This window comes from Lagenorhynchus albirostris, chromosome 12, assembly GCF_949774975.1.
Source record: "Lagenorhynchus albirostris chromosome 12, mLagAlb1.1, whole genome shotgun sequence".
NCBI classification, from domain to species: Eukaryota; Metazoa; Chordata; class Mammalia; order Artiodactyla; family Delphinidae; genus Lagenorhynchus; species Lagenorhynchus albirostris.
In genome coordinates, this window is record NC_083106.1 from 9,207,696 (window position 1) to 9,232,124 (window position 24,429).

Sequence of the window (24,429 nt, forward strand, 5' to 3'; positions counted from 1 at the left end):
AGAGCTCCCGAGCCAAGAATTCACTGGTTTCAAAAACGTGTATTCTCTTCTGAGCCACAACAGAATGTACGTGTGAGTCTCAAGAAAACCAAGTCTTAAACTGGTTGGATTCAAATGTTCTTCACCAACTTGGACAAAGCATGGACGCACTGGTTTTCTTTCCCCATTGCATACAGTTGAATTAGAATAAGAAAACGCAGGGCACGTCGGGACATTCAGGAAACGCACAGAGTTACAGGAGGCAGAATGCTCCTGAGCCGGACTCCCTGCTCACCGCTACTGCAGCACCCCTGGTCATCTCCCTGCCACCAGTGCTGAGCCCCCAGGGGCAGGGGCCCTCCTACGGTCGTATCGCCACTGCCTGCCCGTATCAGCAGCTCAGAATACCGTGTGGGGGGCGGACCCGAGCAGGGGGCCCTCACACGCCACTGCCTCGCTGCTCACCATCGGGAAGCTCAGCCTCTGGGTGATCTCCCTGTAGTCCTCGTTCCTCTCCTTCACCTGGGACTGCCCGGCCGTCAGGTGGCTGCAGACGAAGCAGAAGCTGCTGCTGTGGAACTGGAAGCGGATGGCCACGGCGCCCTTGTTCCCCGCCTTTCCCCCCATGCCCGTCTTCACTGTGTCGATCGCCACGTCCCTGGAACAGAGAATGCACACGCGGGGGGGCCTCTCAGTGGCTCCGAAGGCAAAGCACGAGCAGCTTTGCTACAGAGAAGATCCCGGCGGCAGCGCGAGGCTTGCGGATCTGAGAGCCTCAAAGGCATCGGCTCAGAGGCTGGCTCATCCCATCTTCAGCGGCCAGGCCGCACAGGGACAGCGCGACTGCCATCAGCTCCGCGTCACTCCTGACCCTCCTCTCATCGTGGGCAGCTGCCCCGTGGGAGGGGCTGGAGCATCCTCTCCACGGCCCCAGCTCCGAGGTGCTCACATGAGCACCCCACAAAGCAGCTGAATCACCTCCACCCCGGCCCTCCGCTGCCGGTCTCGCTGCTGCGGCAGAAGCAGCGTGGAGTTCCCCGCCCCCAGCCCCATCCCACACGGCTCTTCTGCAAAGTACAGGGGTTGCCATCAGGTAATCAATGCATTTGAAACAACAGGAACCACCCAGTTCTCTATGCTGGGCTGGGCGGGTGGTTTCCAAGCAGACGCCTGGCATTAAAATGCCAGCTTGCAATGCACACAGGTGAGCACGTAGGTCCACGGGACCAGGGGCCGAAGCGACTGTCACCCAGCAGACAAGGGATGGGGATAACCTGCCACAGTGTGCGAGCTTGAGGCTAAAGGGACACAGGTGTTGGGACCTTCGTTGGCACCCGGGAAATCCGGAGCCCCTCGGCCTCACTCCCTCCATCATGTTGTATCTCTGACCTCGACCCTAACCTCTCCTCTACTCTGACCGTAACTGACTTTAGCCACTCACTGTGGACACTGCCAGACTGTCGCAGCGAACAGTTGGGGCACAAAGACTTTAACGTTTCCCAAAGGCCACAGAAGAGGATTATGAGCACAGAGCACGGTCTTGCTCTCCAAGTATCTCTCTGTCTGGTGCAGGCAGACAAAGACCAGAGGACGTTCCAACAACATGAATGAGACCAGGGAGCAATGCGTGCTCCTCCCAAACCTTAAAATCCCCATGCACGCACGCACACGCACACACACACAGACGCACGCACACACACACACACACACACACACACACACGGGCTTTCCTAAAAGACACGCTTTTCCTAAGCTTTTCCCCTTTCTGACATTCACAAAACTGTCACTTTGGAGACCCAATAATGGGGTGACAGTGGTAGACGCTTTCTGCCCACACATCTTATTTAGAATTCTTTTAAAAAGAGACAAAAGAATTGGCATTTCCTGATGAGTTGCCCAGCTCTTGGTCAGAGGTTTCCTGTCTAACATTTCAGCAAGGAATCCCTTCCCTTGTGCAAAACTGAGCCTGGGTAACAACGATCATGAAACAGTCTTTCTAAAAGGGTCCAGCTTCCTGAGCCAGAAGGTTCCCACGGGGGCTTTTTAAATGCTGGACAATATTCTATTCAGCTTGGCTTTTCCTTGGGGGTTTTGCCACATTTATCTCAAATCATGGCAGGTCCTGATTCCTGTTGCAGGAAGGGGGTGGGGGGAAGGAAGTCAGAATCAAACAATCCCGTGTTCCCCCAGATGTGCGTAAGCGCAATGTTCTTACCTGATGAAGGGGACGTGGTACGGACGTACAAAGATATAAAGACAGACGCCCACCAGCTGTGCTGAAGTCAAGAGAATGTACCTATGAGAGCGTGAGATGGCTTTCTGAAGCTGCTCCCCCCACATCTTCCTGTTGGTGGTACTGGAGAAAAGAAGGATGCTGTTTAGTGTGAGCTGGAAGCAGGCCCTCCCACCTATAAACTCCTCTAGCCCTTAGTTGGGTCTTTATTGACGTCATGCTGCCTGCACTCCTGCCCTAGTGCCATGTGAGCCTTAATCCCTGCAATGGGCTATCCGCATATTTCTGGTTGTGTTGTACACATCAAACATGTGCCCCACCCAACCCCTGCCACCTGAACCCCAGCACAGGGCCTTGCTCATAAGACCTCCATAGAACCAGGTTTTATTATTTGTTCAGAAAGCACCTTGAAATGGACTAGGAAAGAGAGAGTCCTGCTGACCTCACACCAAATGTTAATCCAGTGGTTTTCTTTCCTTTGTTTCTTTCTTACACTCACACACAGGAAACATGAGTCAGCCCCCGCCCAGCCCAGCCCGGCCCGTGCCCTCGGGGCTCACACATGCCAGCTCGCGGAGGCAGCAGCACCCACGGAGCACTGAGCCTATCCCACCCTTCCTTCTATTTCCTTAATCAGCAGAGAGAGAGGAAGGGAGAGGCGTATGTCCGTGAGGTTGTGGTGGGAGCACAGTCAGAATGCAGAGGCTCCCGGCTCAGGATCCCCCCCCACCGCGCCTGGCCGCCTACCTGGCATTGACGATATTCCCTGCGCTCAGTTCCACCATCTCTTCAAACCCCACGGCAAATATGTCAGCTGGGCTGCTGTCATCTGCAGAACAAGCAGAAGACGAGGGAAGTCAGACCCACGGAGGCCTGTGCTGGCCCATGGCCTGCGTGACCCCTCCGGACCACGTGGTGAGCTCCACGCGCCAACCTCCTTCCAGCTCCCACTGTGCCCACGGCTCCTCCCTGGCTACATCCTGGGCGTGTCACTAACCTCTCCAAACTCTGCTGCTTGCTCTGCAAAAGGGACGGTAGCGGCCACCTCGCAGGGTGGTCGTAAAGCGTAAATCAGAGAACACGTGTAGAGTGCCTGGACCGGTAACTTCCACACGCAGCAGACACCGCCCCCCGCAGCCAGACCCTAAGCTGCCAGCGGGCAGAACTGGTTCATACTTGTTTGTGTCCCTCAGTACTTTTCACAGCGCTGGGCCAGCCTTGCTGGGATCATGTCTGACGGTGGTCCTGTCCCAGGGCACTGTTGTCCTGGTGGTCAGAGAAGGGGACATCCAGCCCTGCTTGGGACCCACTCTGATGAAATCTGCCCCAGAAATGCCTGGTTTACAGGAAGCACAGTGAGCAGAAGTGTTGCTCATCCGTTCTCTCTTTGTCCCCTTTAACAGGGCATCTTAGGTTAACAGAAGCCCTGCAGCCACCTGCTGCCTGCCTCCCGATGTGTCCTGACGCTTAGCTGCCTGAGGCATCCCAGGGACTCGGAACAAGGTCCTCGAGCTACGCTGCCCCCAAGCCCCTGCCACATGCGGACAGCACACAGAGAGCGGGGACGGGGCTCTGGGCACCGTCCCGGACAGCTGTCGATCAAGGTACGTAAGCAGAGCTGACCCCGCCCTCCACCGCACATCAACAGGGAACCGGACCACGAGTCTTTCCAGAATCCAAGCAAGCGGGAAAAAGCGAAACCCCTACGTAAACGCTGACTGGAGAAAAAGTACATGTTCGAATCCTGAGTTCTCAGGCCACTAAATATTACCTTGCACGATAGAAGACAAAAGGTGAGGTGTCAACCCTGGAATTGTTTTATTCTTAAAAGGTACACAGGGAATTCCCTGGCAGTCCAGTGGTTAGAACTCCACACTTTCGCTGCCAAGGGCCTGGGTTCGATCCCTGGTCGGGGAACTAAGATCGCGCAAGCCGCGGCCAAAAAAAAAACCAACCAACCGTGTCTGTGATCTAACCTTCCACAGAGCTTTCTAAACATTCCAAGGAGCGAGAAGGCCAAATACCCAACTTGCCAAGTCCACCTGCAGACGAGGCGAGACGGCGGCCGGGGGTCTGCACCTGTCGCCCTGTTCCGGCCACACTCACCCTGGGATCCAGAGACTCCGGAAGACACGGGCGCGTCCAGCAGCCACTCAGCCAGCTCGGCAGTGCCCAGCAGGTTGCTCCGGAACTGCTTCCCTCCATTCACGTTCCAGGTGCCCACGGCGACGCGCACCGGCTTGAAATTCGTGAACTCCGACTGGCGCTCCGACATGGCTTGCAGGATCCTGGGAGTCACTGTTGGGGGCACAGAAAGGCCATGTTTGCACCCCTATCCCCACGCACCCCCCCCCGAAACATGGCCAGGCTCTCCATCAGAGGGGGATGCACGATCCCATCTATATGGGCCAGTGGATACTCCTTATAAAGGTGCTAAGAGGCTAAAAGCCACCCACGAACACGTTCCTGTGGCACTTCTGCCATAATGTCCCCTCCGCACCCTTCCCCCAACAGAGCCACAGAGGCTGCGACGTCAGATCACAGGGAATCTCATCCTCGGTGGGCACGCCACGATCCCGTGGGAATTTAATCAAGGGGACACTGCAACTTTCCATATTAAATATACACACACGGAACTTTAAGGGTCTGACACCCATCTTTGCATTTTCCACCTACCAATCGCATGCCTGAAATGTTTTGTTTTACCTCAGACTTAAGCCTTTAAAAAATCATGACTCTGAGCCAAGTCCATCCTCTTAGATAGCCGAAATACAGTCCATTTTTTAAACTAGGGGCTTAGCCCAAATATCTATCACATTCACTTTGCTATGAAACAAGACTCACTGTCCTACTCAGAGCTTCTTTCCACAGTTATTGAGCTGGCCTTGTTTCCAGGGCTGACACAAATGTCACCTGGGCTACCAGAAGCCAAACAGGAGTTCCCCCAATAAAAAATAAAAAATAAAAAAAGTAGAAAAGGGGTGTGAAGTCATTTTAAGCACGGGCAAACTAATTTTTCAAAAACACCCAAAATTTCTAAACCAAGAGTTATACATTTTTCTAAGGAAAAATGCCGGGTCTCCCCTTCTCTTCCACGAGCCCTTTAAAATGTTTACAGGCTCTACGGGATAAGATGCCACTAAAATGTCCCCAAAGAAACCTCTAGCTCACTTATATGTGGAATCTTACACACACACACACACACACACACACACAATGAACTCACAGATACAGAGAACAGTTGTCAGAGGTTGGGGTGTGGGTGTGGCGAGGTGGGTGAAGGTGGTCAAAAGGTAGAAACTTCCTGTTAAACAAGTCCTGGGAATATAACGTACAGCGTGGTGACTACAGTTAACAATACTGCGTTGTATATTTGAAAGGTGCTAAGAGAGTCGTTCTTAAAAGTTCTCATCACAAGAGAAAAAACTGTAACTGTGTGTGGTGATGATGTTAACTAGACTTACTGTGCTAATGGTTTTGAAACATATACAAATATCAAATCATTATGTTGTATACCTGAAACTAATGTAATGCTATATATCAAATATATCTCAAGTAAAGAAGAAAGAAAAAAGGAAACCTCTAGCTATTGAGGGAATCATGACAGTCCTGCCCCTGAGAGTGGAAGGTGTCCTCATCCCTGGGAGAGTTCTACAGGGTTCTGGGGCCAGAACAGAAACAGGAGGCCACCCTCATGGAAGACTCCCCCCAAATGATACCTGGCAATGGGAACAAGAACCCTTTCAAGCTGAGAAAGATTCCTGGATGAGTTAACACTCAAAGACATCGACTCTGACCCCAGTGGACCCTTCTCCACTTCTCCCCGCCTCTCGGTTTGGAAATGGTGCAAATTAAGAAAGTAGAAGAGTGAGCTCTCACGTGAGTCCAGAAAGCACCGGGAACCACAGTGACAGCTGGTATTGTGGACACATTTTTTTGTTCATTTGTTTTTTGTTTGTTTTTTTGAGGTACGCGGGCCTCTCACCGTTGTGGCCTCTCCCATTGCGGAGCACAGGCTCCAGATGCGCAGGCTCAGCGGCCATGGCTCACGGGCCCAGCCGCTCCGTGGCACGTGGGATCTTCCCGGACCGGGGCACGAACCCGTGTCCCCTGCACCGGCAGGCGGACTCTCAACCACTGCGCCGCCAGGGAAGCCCTGGGGACACATTTTTATCTTCTGTATATTGTGGTGTCTGACCTTCTGGCTGGGGAGAGACTGCCCCTCCCGGGGCTAAGCCAACTCTCAGACCCAGCCAGAGCCTGTTACACGCAAACAAGCCGCCCAGAGCCGTACCTCCTCCTTCTGGCCGCATGCCCCGGAGGTGACGTTCCTCTGCCTCAATCATCCTAGGACCAAGTCCCATCCAACTAGAGCCCATCCCTAGCCCAAAGCCCCCACGGGTACTCAAACTAGCCAGTCCTACACCTTGCCCGGCCTTCCCTATGGAAACCCCAATCAAGGCTGTGGCCTAAGTGCCCTTCTGCCTCCTGACCACCCTGGCGTCTTCCATGTGGTCCTGAGTGGCATTTCTAGGACCTGTGAGTGTATTAACTTTGTTTCTTCCTGAGCCTCTCCTCTGCCTCCTCGTGGGGCTGCACCCAGCTGAGCATCTCCTAAAATACGAAACACAGCAGCAAGCTGCTTAGATCAGCTGGTCAGACCATGAGACTGATCACGCTGGGGCCGTAATACAAACAGCAGGCCACCCTCATGGAAGACTCCCCACAAATGAGAGTTGGCAATGGGACCAAGAACGCATTCAAGCTGAGAAAGATTCCTGGATGGGTTAACATTCAAAGACATGGACACTCTGAGAACAGTCAAGGATCAGATCTGAGCACAGAAGCTCCCTCCTGCTGCCCCGCAGCTCAGGGGGCGCCTGCCACCCACCATCTGGGATGATGTGAGGGGTGGGAAGGCTGGCTAGCACCCCCAACCACCGCCCTCTGGATCTCCCCAGGCAGAGCGGGAGCCCCTCACCCAGCAGGGCCTGGTTGTCCAGCAGCATCCTTCCTTTGTCCGCAGACTCTTCAGTGTAGACGTCCCCGACCAGCAGCAGCTTGATGGCCTCCTGCTTCACCCCGTCGAAGAAGTTGGACTGGATTGTGCGAGACACAGACCGGGCCCCGTCCTTCAGCTTCCCCACCTGCCATGGGCCGGACGACAGGCCGTAAGAGGGGCCCGCACGGGCACCACCCGCCCCCTGCCCCCGCGGCCTGCCCTTACCTTGGCCTTCCCTTCCAGGGCCCGGCTGCCCGTGAACATCTTGCTCAGGCTGTGCCCATTCAGAGACCACATGGCTTTGAAGGACTCCACGAAGCGGTCGGCAATGGGCTTTGAATTCAGTCCTAGGCTCTCAAGCTGCAGGTGGAGGACCTGGCAGAGGAGCGGACAGTGGTCACTAACTTCTCACCCGGAAGCTGCCCCGCAGACGCCCAGGGGACACCACCAGGCACCATCCCCACGAGTTCCTACTCAGAGGGTTGCTGTGGGTGACTCTGTGCCCCCCAGAGGACAGGGCACCCTCGCAGCAGAGAATGGGGCTTCTATGGCTCACCCAACTTCATCTATACTTCACCCAGCCCTCCTCTGACACCCTCCCCCTCCCTCCCCCATACTACCCGCAGAACAGGACAGCAAGGGATGGACGGCAGGCAGCGCGGACCCCACTCCTCCTCCCAGCGGTCAGCCAGGACAGGCCACCCAGGCAGCGGACCACAGGCTTCAAACTCCCTCCCAGGCTTCAAACCCAGCCTCATCTCAGGCGGTCTCACCCTGCCTTCCTCTAAGGGAACGTTCACAATAATCACTACCCACGGCTACCGTTTCTCCTTTGGGCCATGGTAGCACCTTTGGGCCACCATGTCCGGGGTGCATTCCAAAGAGTGTGCGAAAGCGTGCCTGTGATAGGCCAAAGGCATCTCACGGCATCGGCAAGCCAGCTACCCTGGGAGACCTCTCTCTAGATGCTGGACACGTCACTGTCCCCTCCCCACAGTGGGAACGTCAGCCCAGTGAGGCCTCCCTCATCTTGCCGACAAGGGTGCTGAGCCCAGCCCATCCCCCTGAAGGCACAGGACAGGACACAGATGGCCCGAGAGACAGACCTCGAGGGCGATGAAGCTCTGCACCGTGTTGGTTCGGTCCAGGCAGTCGAGACAGTTCATCCGCAAAGTGCCTTTCTGAAAACTTCGGGAAACAACACACACAAGTTACAAGTTCTGCTGGAAGGAGCACTGCCCGTGGCACAACGGCCCATCTGACTGCAGGTCCCCAAGGAGCCTCGTCCCGAGAAAGAACCCCTCACCTCCTGTCTGGTAGGCTGCCTGCCAACTAGAGCCCACCCGGGCAGCCCAAAGCCACCAGAGTTACTCAGCCCGGTGGATCCTAAGCTGTTTGTCTTCCCCACGGAAACCCCAGCGGGGGCTCCTCAACGGGACACGGCGCGGTGGGTCCCAGCGCTGCTGGAGGGGTGGCCGGGTCCAGAGCGCGCTCTCGGCAGCCTGCACACCAGGGCCGTCACAAAGATGGTCAAATCTCGTTGTCACCCTAGTTACGTTCTAGAAAGTTGCGTGAACCGTTAGCGAATTGAACTGTCAGCAAAGCAGCAGCCGTGGAGCCACTGCTCCTGGGGGGCTATGTTCCCGTGAGCCTCTACTCACGTATTTTCATCGACTAATCCATACATAACCTTGTTTTATGTGTGTCTCTGTTTAAAGACACCTAATTTAATATATATTGTTGATTCATCCACAATCAAGTCTTGGCCATCAGCGCTGTAACTCGTGCCTGAACGAACACACGTACTCTCTCCCTGAGGCACGTCACACCCTTCCTGGGCTTAGGACCCTGGACAGCACTTAGCACCACGCCTGGGGGGGCATTTTAAACAGTGAAATCTCCGACAAGATGCACAAAATAGCGAAGACGTGGCACCCTGCAGACGGTATGGGAACACCTGTTTGCAGGGGAGTTGAAACAAGAAGGCCGAGCGGGGCCCGGCCCCACCTCAGCCGGGAACGTGCACGGCAGGCGCCTCGACTTTCTCACTGTTCTGAGCAGGTCTGGTGAGTGACCGTGAACGCTCCAGGAGTTTGACTTTGGGGTCACAAATAAACTTCAGCAAGTGGGCAAATCTGCAAATATGGAATCGCGGAAACTGGACTTCCTTCTCCTCCACTCTGAGCAGGGAATCCACATCCCAGTTCCCTTAGGCAATGGGTTTATGCCAGCTGCCCCCGCTTCACTCTTGCTAATTTTCATCACAGTTCAGATGATAAGTTATATGGTCACCACGGCTCCACCGTTTAACCCGGTCCCCGCCATCAGTCCATTTTGCCAGAAAACCATGATTTATCATCTGCTCACAAAATTCACAAGCGTCTCCGATGGTGGGAAGGGAAAGGAGAAGGCCAGAATCCAAGGTGCCCGATATCACCGAGCCCGCGGCCCCAGAAACTGCAAGTGTAGGAGCGGCGAGGGAGGGCGCGCCCCAGGCAGAGCCCCTGCCACTCGGCAGCTCACCCGGCGGGACGACAAGATGCAGGTGAGACTCACCGTGGACTTACATTCTTGCCCCTGGCAAACACATCAAAGTCATCCCAGTGCAGCTTCAACTGTGGCCTCAGCAGGTTCTCCAATTTCTCTAGCTTCCCGCCTTTGGCAAACTGATGGAAGTCAAAGTTGATCATAGGCGTGTCGCCGGCGTGGCAAGAAGCCCAGAGCAGCTTCTGAAAGGGGACGGAAGGGAGAGGGTGGCAGGGCATCTGAGCGGCCAACTGTGTCACTCGACACGGTGCAGGGCTTAGCTTCAAGGCTTACGGTGGACCCTGTGGTTTACCAGCCCCGACCCGGAAAGGGCAGCACAGAACAAAGGCCCTGGGGCCAAAACCACAAAGAGCATCTTGCCTGCAGAAGGGCACAAGGTCCACCTTGGACAAAAGACAGCCAGAGTGGGTGTGGCTCCCCGGGGCAGCCCAGGGCCCTGCACCAACATCACCTCCTAGGGGGCTCTCCGGAGGATGCCCACGGGGAAGGACTGCTCTGTTCTGCAGGTACCCGAGTGCCACAGGCACACCAGGTACAGGGCAGCACAGCAGGCTGCGGAGCTCATAATCCAGCTCCTGTTGCCCTGGTAACCAGTCCCACCCTGACAAGGCAAGACTCCGGGAGGGTGTGCTCAGAGGCGGCCAGGTCCCTCGGCAAGGCCTCCAGGCCGCCCAGTGAGGGGAGGCGCAGCCCAGTGAAACTCCAGGGTGGGGGAGACTGGGCCCACTCGGGCCCGGGGCCAGCACATGAGCTGGACTGAAGGCGGAGCCAGACGTGAGGAAGCACGGCCGGTGGGTGCCTGGCAGGCATGGCGCCCTGGCAGAGGTCTGCCTTCCACACCAGGAGCCCCAGCCAGCAACTCCTCAGCACCCTCACCAAGCAGCCCCGGGGCAAAGGATGAACCACTGCCTTCCCAGGGCACCCAGCCTCGGGCCGCCAACCACACCCTCCTGGGTGGCTTCAGGTCAGCCCTGTCCAGCATTTGCCCAGCCAGAGACGAGTGACTCTGAAGGACTAGAAGGGCTTCAGGCCATCTGGTCCCGAGGACTCTGAGCGCCCGTCCCTCCTGCGCTAGAACGCAAGTCAACGCTCCGCTGCCGTCATCAAGAAGGTCTTGCTGGGAAGCAGTCGGCCAAGCTGAAGCATTCACACTTGGTGGCTTCACGATCTGGAGCAAGTGCCTGGGCCCCTGTGGCCTGATAACCACGGGTCACAGGCCGGCTGCCTGTGCGTGGACCTCAGCGTGGCAGAGCTGACAGGCCGAGGGAGCTCCTTCTATGTGATACCCCAGTTGGGACCATGACCCAGGTCTCTCCAGGTAAGGTCCACCTCTTACCTCCTACCTGCCCAGGGGTCTGGTCTCCCCTGCTGGGCCAGAGGCCTGCAGTCATCTCCTGCCTTTCCAGCGCAGGGGCCCACCAGCTGATGGGGGCGTGCTGAGGACACCTTCTCCCCAAAATCAAGGCATAAAGGGGAAAAATTCTTGAGGGTTTTTTTTTCCCCCTTCTTCTTCCTTAAAATAAACTGCCCACACGGCTGCCAAGATGGGTGGCAGCGGAGATGCTTCCCGAGCTTGTTGCCAATAGCAACAAACCAAACAGGAAAAGCAGGTCTGGCCAAGTGAAACTGGCCACCAGCAAGTCTCAGCTCCAAGCACATGGCTTCCCTAAACAGAGGGAAATGAGCGCCCAGCTGGATTCAGCTTCTACTGGCCAGGGGCCAGGACCACAGGGAACACTCTTCCCGTGAAGGGAGGTGTGACTTCAAACTCTCTCCATAAGGGGCTTCCTTGAGCTCTGAACAACCACAGGGTTTTTTTTCCCATTCAGCAGGGAACATGGGCTGCTGGGAAAGGACTGTGGAGGCCCACAGCCCACAGCTCATTCTGCAGCTTGGCCTACAGTAGACCGAATACACGTGGGAGCACTAGGAACGGAGAGATGCAGGCGAGGTGGGCGGAGCCTTTTGCTCACGGCTCCCTCCCCGCCCAGGGTTTCTCCACGCATCTCCCTTGAACGTGTGCCGGAAGCCGCGGGGAGCCCACGGAAAGCTGGACACAGGAAGCAGCTCTCAGGGGCAGCCCACACAAGGATGGATGACTTGAAGGCTCCGTGTTCACTGGAGGAAATTATCTAGGGTTGCTTGCTTTAAAGCGAGCAGGGGCTCTGAAGAGCCACGTAGGCACAAGTGCCCTGCGGGTGTCTATGTGAACGTGCCACAAGGTGCTGGCCAGCAGCGGGGCCAGACCAACAAGGGAAGAGGGAACTCTGGCTCCCCGAGCAGGTCAGGGATGCGTGGGGTGAAGCCCAAACATACGTGTGCAAGTGCATGCATGTGTGCGTTCACGCGTGTGTGTGTCCGTCCAAGAGAGCCAGGGAAAGGCCCGGCCGTCCTGAGTGGTCGATGCCCCAGTGGGGAGCAGTGGAGGAAATGCAGCTGGAGATGGGAGATGCTCTGTTTTCATTCTGAGCAAATTCTCCCAGCCATTGCTTCACAAAAATTAAACTGCATTTGTCAGTAGCCCAAATCACCTGATGCTGATGCTCTGATGGAAAAAGCCTCCCCCGACGTGGGGAAAGCAGGGCCGTTGTCCCCCGTCCCCATGGAAGCCCACCCTGAGCAGGGGCCCTTCGGCTCCCTCATTCCCTGCCCTCCCAGGCGGGGAAGCCAGTTACCTTGAAGGCTCTGTTGAGCACCTCCTCTCCGTCTCTGCTCCCCAGCAGGTTCACGACCACTTGCTTCCCATATTGCTCCTTGAGAAGCACCATGTGCCTGCAACAGAGCAGGGCCACGCATGATGCCATGTCCCCGCGACACACGCTGACAGCCCCGCCCTTGAGGGGACCTGCCAGGCACTGGAGGTCCTGGATGAGCTGTTCCCCACGAAAGGCACTGGCCAAGAGTACACAGCACATCAAACTTCTAAACACACGTGGTATCAGGTGGAGGATACGCTGGACTTTCTGTAAAGTCCTCCATTAAACCCAGAACAGCTAACCTGGCCTTTCATTAACAGAGTCTTAGAAATGTGACGTGCGTACCTCTGAAGTTAACCCACTTCACTTGGTACCTTCTCAGAACCAGAAAAACTGGTAGGAGAGGCATCAACCTCAGGGTCCAGTTTTTTCATCTAAGTGCTGCATTTCGTGATGTTTAACCTCAACCAGAAGGTATAATGAAATTTCGGTCTTTAGGAAAATTCTCTGTATACCAGAGACTATTTTTAAATACATACATTGAAATAGCAGGGAGAGACTCTAATATTTGTCTTTTACCAGCAGCTTTTGAAAAGTAACTTTATAATTTTAATACTGTTAGAAATATTTAAATGTAGTTTTTTTAAAAAGGGGAAATACACAATGCAAAAAGCAAATGTAAAATTAATTTAATACTACAATCTTAACATCTAACACGAGAAAAAAATAACACACCACAATGTTAAAAGTGGTAGAATTTTATGTGATTTTAAGTTCTTTCCTTCTTTTAAACATTTTTTGTACTTTCCAAATTTCTACAGTAACATGTTTGTCCCATAAATGGAATTTTTTAAAGTTAATTATCACAAAAGAACCATTTTTAGCCCAATAAGAGAAAAAGGGACTCTCTTACTAACTCGGAGGGACAGCACTGCGCAGAGGAATGTGGATCCTGAAGTGGGCAGTTTATGTCCCTCTGCAGACAGCTGAAGACAAGCTCCGCCCCCATGAAGAAGCATTCTCCCCAGGCCATGCTCCTGGCAGCCCTGCCCTGTCTGCAGTCCCTCCCAGGGGGAGGATGCAGGGCTGGGTCAAATCTGGGAGATCAGGGTCTCCTCACAGCCGGTAGGCTGTGCACGGCCCCTGGAGCCATGCTATGTGGAAGCCTGTGCACGGCCCCTGGAGCCATGCTATGTGGAAGCCTGTGCACGGCCCCTGGAGCCATGCTATGTGGAAGCCTGTGCACGGCCCCTGGAGCCATGCTATGTGGAAGCCTGTGCACGGCCCCTGGAGCCATGCTATGTGGAAGCCTGTGCACGGCCCCTGGAGCCATGCTATGTGGAAGCCTGTGCACGGCCCCTGGAGCCATGCTATGTGGAAGCCTGTGCACGGCCCCTGGAGCCATGCTATGTGGAAGCCTGTGCACGGCCCCTGGAGCCATGCTATGTGGAAGCCTGTGCACGGCCCCTGGAGCCATGCTATGTGGAAGCCTGTGCACGGCCCCTGGAGCCATGCTATGTGGAAGCCTGTGCACGGCCCCTGGAGCCATGCTATGTGGAAGCCTGTGCACGGCCCCTGGAGCCATGCTATGTGGAAGCCTGTGCACGGCCCCTGGAGCCATGCTATGTGGAAGCCTGTGCACGGCCCCTGGAGCCATGCTATGTGGAAGCCCCGGGGGAAGGTGCCAGAAGAAACAACATGTGTGGCCTGGCCCCTCCGGGCTCTTTTGGTTCCGCCTCCCCGGAGAAGGTGCATCCTGGCCTGAGGTCTGACAGGTGCAGACAGAGCAGGCCCTGCTCAGGTGGGGAGTCTGAGCTGCTCAGCGCTGAGTGTGCCCTGTGTGTAACATGCTAATTAGGGGGGCTGGTGTCACCAATCTTAAGGTAAATAAGAAGGCTGCAAGCAAATTTAAAGTCCAAATGAAGCTTCGGCTAGAATGATTCAAACATTTTAAAAAATTACTTTGAGGACTTCCCTGCTGGTGCAGTGGTTAAGAATCCGCCTGCCAATGCAGGGGACACGGGTTCGAGCCCTGGTCTGGGAAGACCCCACATGCTGAGGAGCAACTAAGCCCATGCGCCACAACTACTGAGCCTGCGCTCTAGAGCCCACAAGCCACAACTACTGAAGCCCATGCTCTGCACAAGAGAAGCCACCGCAATGGGAAGCCCGCGCACCGCACGAAGAGCAGCCCCCACTCGCCTCAACAAGAGAAAGCCGTGCGCGGCAATGAAGATCCAACGCATCCAAAAGTAAATAAATAATAGAGTAAATTAAAAAAAAATTACTTTGACAAGTATTTTATACCCATTAAGATTATTTTAAAATTAACATTTAGAGTAAAAAAACAAATATTTTAAAAAGCTATTAACTATTTCAAGTACAAATTACCAAGAGTTCAGGTTAGCGATGGCTTTTCTTAAGCGAGTTGTAAAACAGTAAGTGTGTAATGATCCAATTTGTGTTTTAAAAAATGAACTATGGGGACTTTCCTAGTGGCGCTTTGGTTAAGAATCTGCCTGCCAATGCAGGGGACACGGGTTCGAGCCCTGGTCCGGGAAGATCGCACATACCGCGGAGTGACTAAGCCCGTGCGTCACGACTACTGAGCCTGCGAGCCACAACTACTGAGCCCACACGCCACAACTACTGAAGCCTGTGCGCCTTGAGCCTGTGTTCTGCAACAAGAGAAGCCACCGCAATGAGAAGCCCATGCACCGCAATGAAGAGTAGCCCCCGCTCGCCGCAACTAGAGAAAGCCCACGTGCAGCAACGAAGACCCAATGAAGCAAAAAAAAAAAAAAAAAAAGAACTATGTATAAGTCAGAATCTTTTCTAGAACTATATATAGAAAACTAACTAACAGTGGGAATTGGGAGTTAGGGTACTTCTACGTCTTCCTTTATACCTTTCCACACTGTGACTTTTTAAAGCCTGGGAATACGTTACCTTAAAAACACAAACAAACCAGCTTAGAAATATCCTATAGTTTAGATGATCCCTTATTAACCAGGACAAATGGATAAAGCTTCAATGCAGAAGGAACTGATAAGATAAAATAATTGCAAAGTGTTACCTGAGCATTTACGAATGAACCTTCACGGAAAACTGAAAGCAAGTAAACATTCCATTTTGTAAGCTGCCTTTTTGTATAAAGAAGCAAAGTAAAAAGCAGATTCAGATTCCAGATTTGGGGTCTCCCATTTCCCATAGCACCCTGGCTCCTGTACTACTGTCTGATGGGAGGAAGGACAACAGACTTTGGATGCGGCTGGAGGACCCTACCTGTCGAAAGCAGGGGCGTTGGCTTCCAGGCCTCTGTTGAGTCTCAGATGATGGGAACCCACCTAAATCAAAAAGAAAGGACACCGGTGACTCCTCCTGCCCTGAGAACCCAGTACGCGATGGCCTTCCCACTCGCCCTCTTGCTGCCAGCCAGGCCACATGTAGGAGCCACTCGGCCCCTCCATGGCCAATGTACAGCTCAGGACGGCCGGGCCCTGAACGCAGGTCCTGCAGCCTGCGTCTGGCTCTGCTTCAGCCCCGTCCTAACTGCAGCATGGACCACGCCGGCTGGGCTCTTCTACAAACAGAAGACAAACTTCAGGGTAAGACCATGAGGCCCACATGAGATCCACAAACCCTTCTGTGGTGCAGAGGTGAGGCTAAGCCAACCGGGAGAAAGAAACCGCTTCCAGCCTCTTCTGCAACTCCAGGGATCTTGACTGCCCCTAAAATCTGAGCTGTCATGACTACCTGCAAACGACCTTGCCTTATTGTTTAGAACTACCTATTTAACACTGGAAGCTTAAAAAACAAACTTAATACTACTTATTGTTATTGCCTGAGGGGACTCTCTCTGAACAGATCTGGGACAATCTGAACATCGAATAATGTAAGGACATAGGGAGGGTGGGAGGGACGGAGATGCAAGAGGGAAGAGATACGGGGACATATGTATAACTGATTCACTTTGTTATAAAGCAGAAACTAACACACCATTGTAAAGCAATTATACTCCAATAAAGATGTTAAAAAATAAATAAATAATGTAAGGACAGAAGTGGATTATAACCAGATGAATAAAATAGGAATCCATGAATCTATACAGATGAGAGCTGGATGGATGGGTGGATGAGTGGATGGACAGATGGATGGGTGGGCAGGTGCATGGGTAGGTGGCTGCCTGGGTAGATGGCTAGCCGGGGGGGCACATGTGGGACAGGGAGAAGAGAGGGTTCTTCTTTACGGAAAATACCAACTGATAAACATGGAGGGAGTGGTGGAAAATCATCATCTTATATCAATCATAGTAAAAAATTATTCAGCAAAAATCATCCATTGGCCATAAATCTTGGGGGAAAATTTGATGAGGAGGAGGGTACTTGCATGGTCTCAAAGCGTCTCCATAAATCACTTGTTAGTTGAAAAGTAAAACACATTGGGCTTCCCTGGTGGCGCAGTGGTTGAGAGTCCGCCTGCCGATGCAGGGGACACGGGTTCGTGCCCCGGTCCGGGAAGATCCCACATGCCGCGGAGCTGCTGGGCCCGTGAGCCATGGCCGCTGAGCCTGCGCGTCCGGAGCCTGTGCTCCGCGACGGGAGAGGCCACAACAGTGAGAGGCCCGCGTACCACAAAACAACAACATCAACACATATTAAGCATAAGTGGAGAAACTGAAGAACACCTTGCCCAAGTTTTCAAAACTAACATCACTAATGAGGGGCAGAGGGACACTGGGGACTTCCAGATGGGAAGGACCTCTGAGAAGGACACGGTCGATCGGCATTCTGGCCAGGGATCAGTACCCCGAGCCTGGTCATAATGAAATACCAGGAAACTCCCAAATGAGGAACATTCAATTCACAGAAAAAGAAGACCTACATTCTCCAAAAACATCAACTTCAGGAAAGACAGAAAGGCAGAGGAACTGGTCCAGATTAAAGGAGACTGGAAATGTGAGAACTAAATGCAGGATGTGATGCTGGCCTGGATCCTGGACCGAAGGGGGAAAGGAGCCACGATGGACACTAATTACTGAGAAAATTGATAAACCTGGAATATAGGCTGCAGATCTGATTAAAGTCCTGTGTCCACGTTAAATTTCCTGAATGTGTGCCTACCCTGTGGTGATGTAAGAGAATATATTTGCTCCTTGGGAAAACATCCTGAAACATTAACAAGTAAACAGACTAAATAGATGTATGCAACCTACTCTCAAGTGATTCAGAAATAAATAAAGCATAGGTGTGTGTGGCAAGATGTTAACATTTAGTGAATCTGGGTAATGATGTGTAAGGGTCCTTTCCACCGTTCTTACAACTTTTCTGTAGGTCTGAAATCATTTCAAGATAAAAAGTTTCTTCAAATGTACTGCTCAGTTTTGCTTGGTATTGAAGGTTGTAAAAGTGGTGTCCTTGGATTCATCCATATCATCAGATGTAGATATTACTGAACATGGGAGAAGCATTATTTTATGACCCTTAACATTGCAGATAATACCTCTGTCCCTCTCCATACGTGAGGAAAGTACCCATCTAGAAAACTAGTGTCTCAGCAATAGATTTAGAAATTACTGGGATTAGGTCTGTCCACATAAATGACTCTACAAATAAAGTCTGTAGTCCCTTTTGGTCCTAAGAAACGTTGGTCACGAAGGAAATGAGCCAGTAAAGTAAGGCATCGAAAAGGAGGCATCTTGCTCTTAACTGTGGGTGCTCCTAAGAAAGGCTCAACCCAAACACCTTCATTTTGTGTGTATCCTGCCCTCCCTTCCTGATGGCCATTGACACCTGGCTGACGAAATGCCAGTTACTTAACCCCCAAAACCATCACAGCCCCTGAGTTCCCAGAAGACGGTCATGTCCTGCACCCAAGGCAAGTCAGCCCGTCTTTCTTCTGAACTTACAAGGAAGGTGCCGGCAGAAAGCGAGTCCACGCTCCTCCAGCCACCCTGAGGGGACCCTGAGCCCCGGGGGCCACTTGCTCCACGTCTGCCTGTCAGTCACCGCAAGAAATCCCCCCTGGCTTCAGGAAGAAGGGACGGCTGTTTTCAGACTCACTCCCATGGGAGCAAGTAAGAGAATCGGAAAATGGTTCGGGGCTCAGAAGCTTCATCTCTGGCTCTAAACTTCCCCTGAGATAAGAATTACCTAAGTCCCGTTACGAACTGCATAACCCATGCAGGTCTGAGTTAGTGAGCCTGACACCTGGGGTCCACACGGCACCGGGTGCTGTGGAGATGGCAAAGGGACGGGAGACCCTGAATTCCCGTCCCTGGCTGACTCCCACCAACTGGGTCGCTGTGCAAAGACCCCAAAACACACGTAAGTGTTTCTAACGAGTCTGCACGACTGCATCTGCAGGACTCGGGGAAGCTGGGGGCCAGTCAGGAGGCAGCAGCCCACAGCAGGAGAGGACACGGCCCAGCCCCGGGACAGGGCACGGCCCTTCGGATGCCTCGGCCCTTTCTCCCTCACCCAGACTCTCTGGAAGGACCCTTGGAGGCGTGTTCCCATCCCCACAGCAGTCAGTCCAACGTCACTGCTGATGACACTAAGGGCACCACCCACAGTGAATGACCAGGGCAGTAAATGGGCAGAAAGGATCCCTGACTCCAGTGGTTCTCAAAGTGTGGTCCCCGGACCAGCAGCATCAGTGTGTCCTGAGAGCTTGTTAGAAATGCAGATTTGAGGGCCCACCTCAGACCTACTGAATGAAGGTCTCCGGGGGTGGGGCCAGGAACCTGGGTTTTAACAAGTACCCAGGTGACTCCTGCACAAGGTGGCTCACATATGCACGCACACGCCCCCCAGGCTACAGTCTGAGAGGCGCTGGTTTCCACCTAATCATCGTCGTTGTTCCCTTTTTGCTGGGGGTTTGAATGCCTGTGAGGGGACAAGGCAGCGGGCCGAGAGCAGCCCGGGGGTCTGTGTCTACACCCGCACACAGGGCACCCTGCCCACAGCCATGTCCCCCCGCCTCCTAAGTGGACGGGGCGTGGGCAGAAGGGGGGCCTCGGACACTCTCCGGGAGGTCATTCGTCCATCAGCTCGACAACCCGCTAGTCCAGCTGCCTAAGGCCGCACGTCCCGACACTGACCTGAATCTCTCCTCTCTGGTGTCACCTAGTCCTGAGGCCACAGTCTGTCAGAGCCTCAGGGAGCAGCTTCACGCGGGGCTGAAATGAAACCGCTGCTGGCCCCGGCACTCAGGAACTGACCGCGCTGCTTTTTTTAGTCTCCCTCCTCCCCCGGCCAGGTGGACATCAGCCACTCACTCCTGTCTGGTCCCTGAAGTCAGAGGTTCAATCCCAAAGATTCCAGGCTGAGCCGGAGGGAGTGGCTGGAAGAAGAATGCCTGGCTGAGTCCACACAGAGCCTCCCTGAGCACTTGAGAGGGTCCCAGGGCCACAGACGGCATCTCCGAACCTCTCCCTCCCCCTCCACGGCCTCCCCTAGTTAAAGCCGGCAGCATCTCTGACCTGGATCCATGCCACCGTCCTACCTGGTGCCCTTACCTTCCCTCTTCTTCCTCCAAACTCCAAAGCTTACTTAGGCCTCATCACCCACCCCTTGAACCCTTTAGTGCAGCGTCTGGAGTGCGCAGAGCCAGTTCCTTCCGACTCACAAGCCACGGTACGCACACCTCTTCCCAGCTCCGAGTTCAAGCTGTTGGCTTGAAATCAGCTCTGATGGGAGTATTTACACCACAGAAATGGGCAAATGCTACAAACCAAAACTTCTCCCTCCTGGCCCCCAAAAAACTGTTTTACCAGCATAACCTTGAGTGATTCCCAAGCCTTCTGCACATTGGAGTCATCTAAGGGTCTTCAGAACAGTACTGATGCCTGCTCCCACCTGCAGACGTGCTGATGTAACTGGGATGGCATGCACCCCGAGTGCCAGGAATTTTATGAGCTGCCCAGGTGATTCTAATGTGCAGCCGTTTGGGCACCACCGGGGTAAAAGTCAAACTCCTTAGCGTAACATACAAAACCCATGTTCATCTGGGCCTCGCCAGCCTCTCCAGTCTCACCTTTCACCACGACCCCTGTCCCCCATGCCCGGGCTGCAGGGAGCAGAGCCAGCACAGGTCCCCAGATGTGCTCTGACGCAGCGGTTGCAACACCTGCATCTGTGGTTCCCTCTGCAGGCTGCCTTCCTGGCCTGGGTGATTCCACCCAATCCCTCTCAGGTCAGTTCAGACACCCACCCCTGCAGCCTGAGTGGACTGTCTGTCCCCAGAGCTGCCACAGGGATCTCAGCCTTCCTCTCTCCCAGCTCTAGTCGTACAACACTGTTATGTCCTGTCACCTCCACCCCGAAGTCGGGGGCGACATCTGATGTCAGGTGCCTACATGTACCAGGTGATGAGTGTCTGTGGGATGAATAAATGGCTTCCCCGGGCTGTGCATGAGGGCTGGGAAGTGGAAGAGCCTAGGAGACCGGTGCTTGTGCCGCACATGAATGCAAAAACGTGAGGACACTGTCACTACACCGCATGGTGTCCTCGTGGGGCCTTCACAGGAAACTCCTACTCCGCTTGCAGGACGCAAAGAGCCGTGCTTCTCCTGATGCAAATGCCACTTGTGCTTTTTGTCTCTTAGATGCTATAACTTACATTATTAATACCATTAACAGCCACCTTTTTTAGTACTTTTTAGATTCTAGATATTGAGCTAAATTCTAATACATCCTATGATATTTAATCCTCTCCATAACCCTAGGAGATTGTTATCGTCAAGCCCATTTTACAGAAGAGTAAACTAAGGCTATTTATAATCTGCACAACCTATTAACAAGATAAAGATGAACTGCTAAAGGTACATGGTTGCTGGAAATGCAGTCAGGATCCAGGAGTTTGTAATGAAGGCACTACGCCCGTGATAACATGCAGACCAATCATCATCCCACGGTCCTCTCTGCGCACCTCCGTGCCCCAACCCCGGCGGGGCTCATCCACTCCCTTGGGGTAACTGCAAAAGGGCGAAGGCGCAACACTGCAACTTAAAAAGCAGCTATTTACCCCCAAATCTTTGCACTTTTCATCTAACCTAAGTGAAGAAGGAGGGGGAATTTTTCAAAGTAGAGAAAAACAACCAGGACTGCTCATCAGGTTTGCTATTGATAGTTTGGGTTGGGTGACTGAAAGTTGCCCTCCTGTGCCCTAGGAAGACGACCTCATCTCTCTTTGATGAGGGATTGTATTTAGAGGATAAACACGGGTATTAAACCCAAAGGTGAGCAAATCCTTAAGATTCATGAACGCTAAAGCCTTTTGAAACTTATTTTGAAGAAACCACGGAGGCTGTGGAAGAGGCTTAACAAGTGTTATGAGTCTAAAAGATGCTACAGCTACAGAAAAGCAAGCCACCCAAGGTCCATGGATGCGGACCCAAGTCAGACTGAGGGACAGTTGTTCCCATGCAGGGTCAGGCTGTGTCTGGAGCACCAGAGGAGTCAAGCTGGAGACCAAAATTAAAGAGGGGACTGACAAGTTTTGTCTTGTTTTTAGAAGAGGGAGACCAGAGTGTGGAGAGTCCTAGAAATAAGACAGAAATGGCCAAAGGAAGGCCCTGGAGAAGACGAGATGGAGAAAGGGGGAACCACGAAGGTTCCTGAAGGTCTGAGAATTCAGACTTTGTGCAGCACGTCCCCTGGAACACCCTGTAGAGACAGACGGTGTGCAAAGCAGGGAGAAACTAGCTAATAATAATAATAACGGAGCCACCCCAAACTGCGTGAGAGTAAAACAGATGAATTTCAAAGGGTCCTTCCCAAATTCTAATACTCTATCATAACCATCTCCCAGTTTGGGGGTTTCTTACAAATCAAAGGAAAACTCCAAATCTAAAGAAAATCAAGTTTCAAAACCCCTTTGAGAATGTCCCGAATAGGCAAATTATAGAGACAGAAAGTAGAACAGTTGCCCAGGCCTCAGGGAGGGAATGGGGAGTGACCACTGATGGGTCCATGGTTTTCTTAGTGGTGATGAAAGTGTTCTCACATTAGATGATGGTGATGGTTACACAACTCTGCGAATGCATTAAAAACCATAGAATTGTACACTTTACATGGGTGAGGTTTAGGTATGCAAATTATATCTCAGTAGAGCTGTTTAAAAACAAAGCTCTCTTGGGATGGCCTCCAGAGGAGATCTCCACCCATCCTCAGGGGTGCACCCTTCTGCCACCACTTAATGCCATCAGCTGCTGCACACGTCTTAGCTGTTCCTTTCTCGTGGAAACAATGAATGTTAATTGAGCTTTTGCCCACAGAACTGAGACACTCATCCACCCGTCTCACCTAAGGGCGGACAAGGTTCCTTTCCACGGCTTCCAACCGCACGATGACAGCATGAGGACAAAGTGCCCACGGCTGAGGCTGGGTCAAGTCAAGGGCGGGTGAGACCCAGCGCGTCAAACACTCCAAGAGCCTGGCAGGTGGCCCTGGGCCTCTCTAGTCACCGGCTGGTGACCCAGCCACCGTCACACAGAGCGCTCGGGAAGGAGAGCCAAGGCGACGCAGGCCCGGGCACAGGGGTCTCCTGAGGGCACCCACGTCCCCTCCAGCCAGGCGGGAACACCGGGATCGGTGTGGAGGAATCAGGTCCCCTCGGCCGTGACCCTCCCAGGTAGGAAAGCAGTGTGCCCCTCCACTGACGACAGACGTGCTCTTGGACCCACACCCTGAACTCGTCCCAGGAGACAGAAGGCCAAATACCTCTGGCACCGGCCAGTGCCCTGTTGGGACGGCAAGGAGTATTTTTAGAAATCACATGAAAGCTCCGTGCAGTTCGCACGCGGTCCCACAACAAGCACCTCCAAACGCCAGACCTGCCACACGGCCGCTGGGGCCCCCAAAACCTTTCAAAGCTTTCCAGGAGAGTGGCGACTCTCTAAAGACATCTTAGGGGGCCTTCCCCGGTGGCGCAGCGGTTGAGAGTCCACCTGCCGATGCAGGGGACACGGGTTCGTGCCCCGGTCCGGGAAGATCCCACATGCCGCGGAGCGGCTGTGACCGTGAGCCATGGCCGCTGAGCCTGCGCGTCCGGAGCCTGTGCTCCACAAGGGGAGAGGCCACAACAGCGAGAGGCCCACGTACCGCAAAAAAAAAAAAAATACATCTTAGGCCACGCTCTCAACACACTGAACTTGGGTCTAAGTGACGGTAACTGCAATCACACGATGTGGTCCACTTACTTGCAAAGAACTTCCACCTCACCAGTGTCATCAGTGAGCTCGAGATCGGAAAATCACACAACGTATATGTCTCTGTGTACGACACCACACACACGCGCACACACACACACACGTACACACACACGTGCACACACACTGTGACAACTCAGCTCAATCCAACTGGGCTGGGGAAAAAGACCAGAAACTGCCATGAAAGAAATATGACTAAAAGAAACAACTCACAGCCGTTTAGAAGAGAAGAGACACACGCGGACAGGCTTTTTATTACCTACCTGAAGCCCTGGCTGCTCCCAAAACAGCGGAACGGAGCCTCTGATCTGAACAAAAGACGACACTCCATCATCCATGTAGATCATCTACACCACAAGGAGACAGAAAGGGAAAGGTATTCTTCAATGAAACCGAATGTCCTGGGGCCGGTAACGGGATCCGGCTGCCTGAGACCCGACACCAGCCAGAGCGAAGGGCGACAGCGGGCTTGAGCGCCCTCTGCCCCTCTCCCAGCCTGGCCGAGCTGCTCCCCGCCCCGCAGGCCGGCCGGCGCTCACAGGCTTGCTCCGCTGCCCCCCAGCCTCCGAGGAGGAGGGTGTGGGTGGATGGAAATCCCACAACCTGAGCGACCTCCCCGAAAAGCCCAGCGGTCCCCTCCCCACCAATTTTAGGAACAGAGGCAAATGGGCTCTGGGATTTAACTAAGACCTTCCTGGGAGCCCTCTACTGTCACCCTGTCAACTGGCGAAGTAGCAGACAGCGACTGGAAAGGGACTGG

General features: G+C 53.6%; 1 protein-coding gene across 6 annotated transcripts in view; it reads right to left on the reverse strand.

The window, feature by feature from the left end:
• The window catches only part of SYNJ2 (synaptojanin 2), a 93,257-nt gene that overhangs the window by 19,954 nt on the left and 48,874 nt on the right, over positions 1 to 24,429 (reverse strand). For 5 of the 6 annotated variants that reach the window (XM_060168447.1, XM_060168445.1, XM_060168446.1 and 2 more), the window contains 11 exons: positions 23,933 to 24,016; positions 15,743 to 15,804; positions 12,437 to 12,533; positions 9,771 to 9,943; positions 8,321 to 8,402; positions 7,440 to 7,589; positions 7,194 to 7,359; positions 4,319 to 4,510; positions 2,960 to 3,041; positions 2,195 to 2,335; positions 445 to 637 (listed from right to left, as the gene is read on the reverse strand). In XM_060168447.1, the coding sequence (XP_060024430.1) occupies positions 445 to 637; positions 2,195 to 2,335; positions 2,960 to 3,041; positions 4,319 to 4,510; positions 7,194 to 7,359; positions 7,440 to 7,589; positions 8,321 to 8,402; positions 9,771 to 9,943; positions 12,437 to 12,533; positions 15,743 to 15,804; positions 23,933 to 24,016 (1,422 nt within the window). The remainder of the gene's footprint in view (positions 1 to 444; positions 638 to 2,194; positions 2,336 to 2,959; positions 3,042 to 4,318; positions 4,511 to 7,193; positions 7,360 to 7,439; positions 7,590 to 8,320; positions 8,403 to 9,770; positions 9,944 to 12,436; positions 12,534 to 15,742; positions 15,805 to 23,932; positions 24,017 to 24,429) is intronic. The other variant, XM_060168444.1, reaches the window with a different exon arrangement.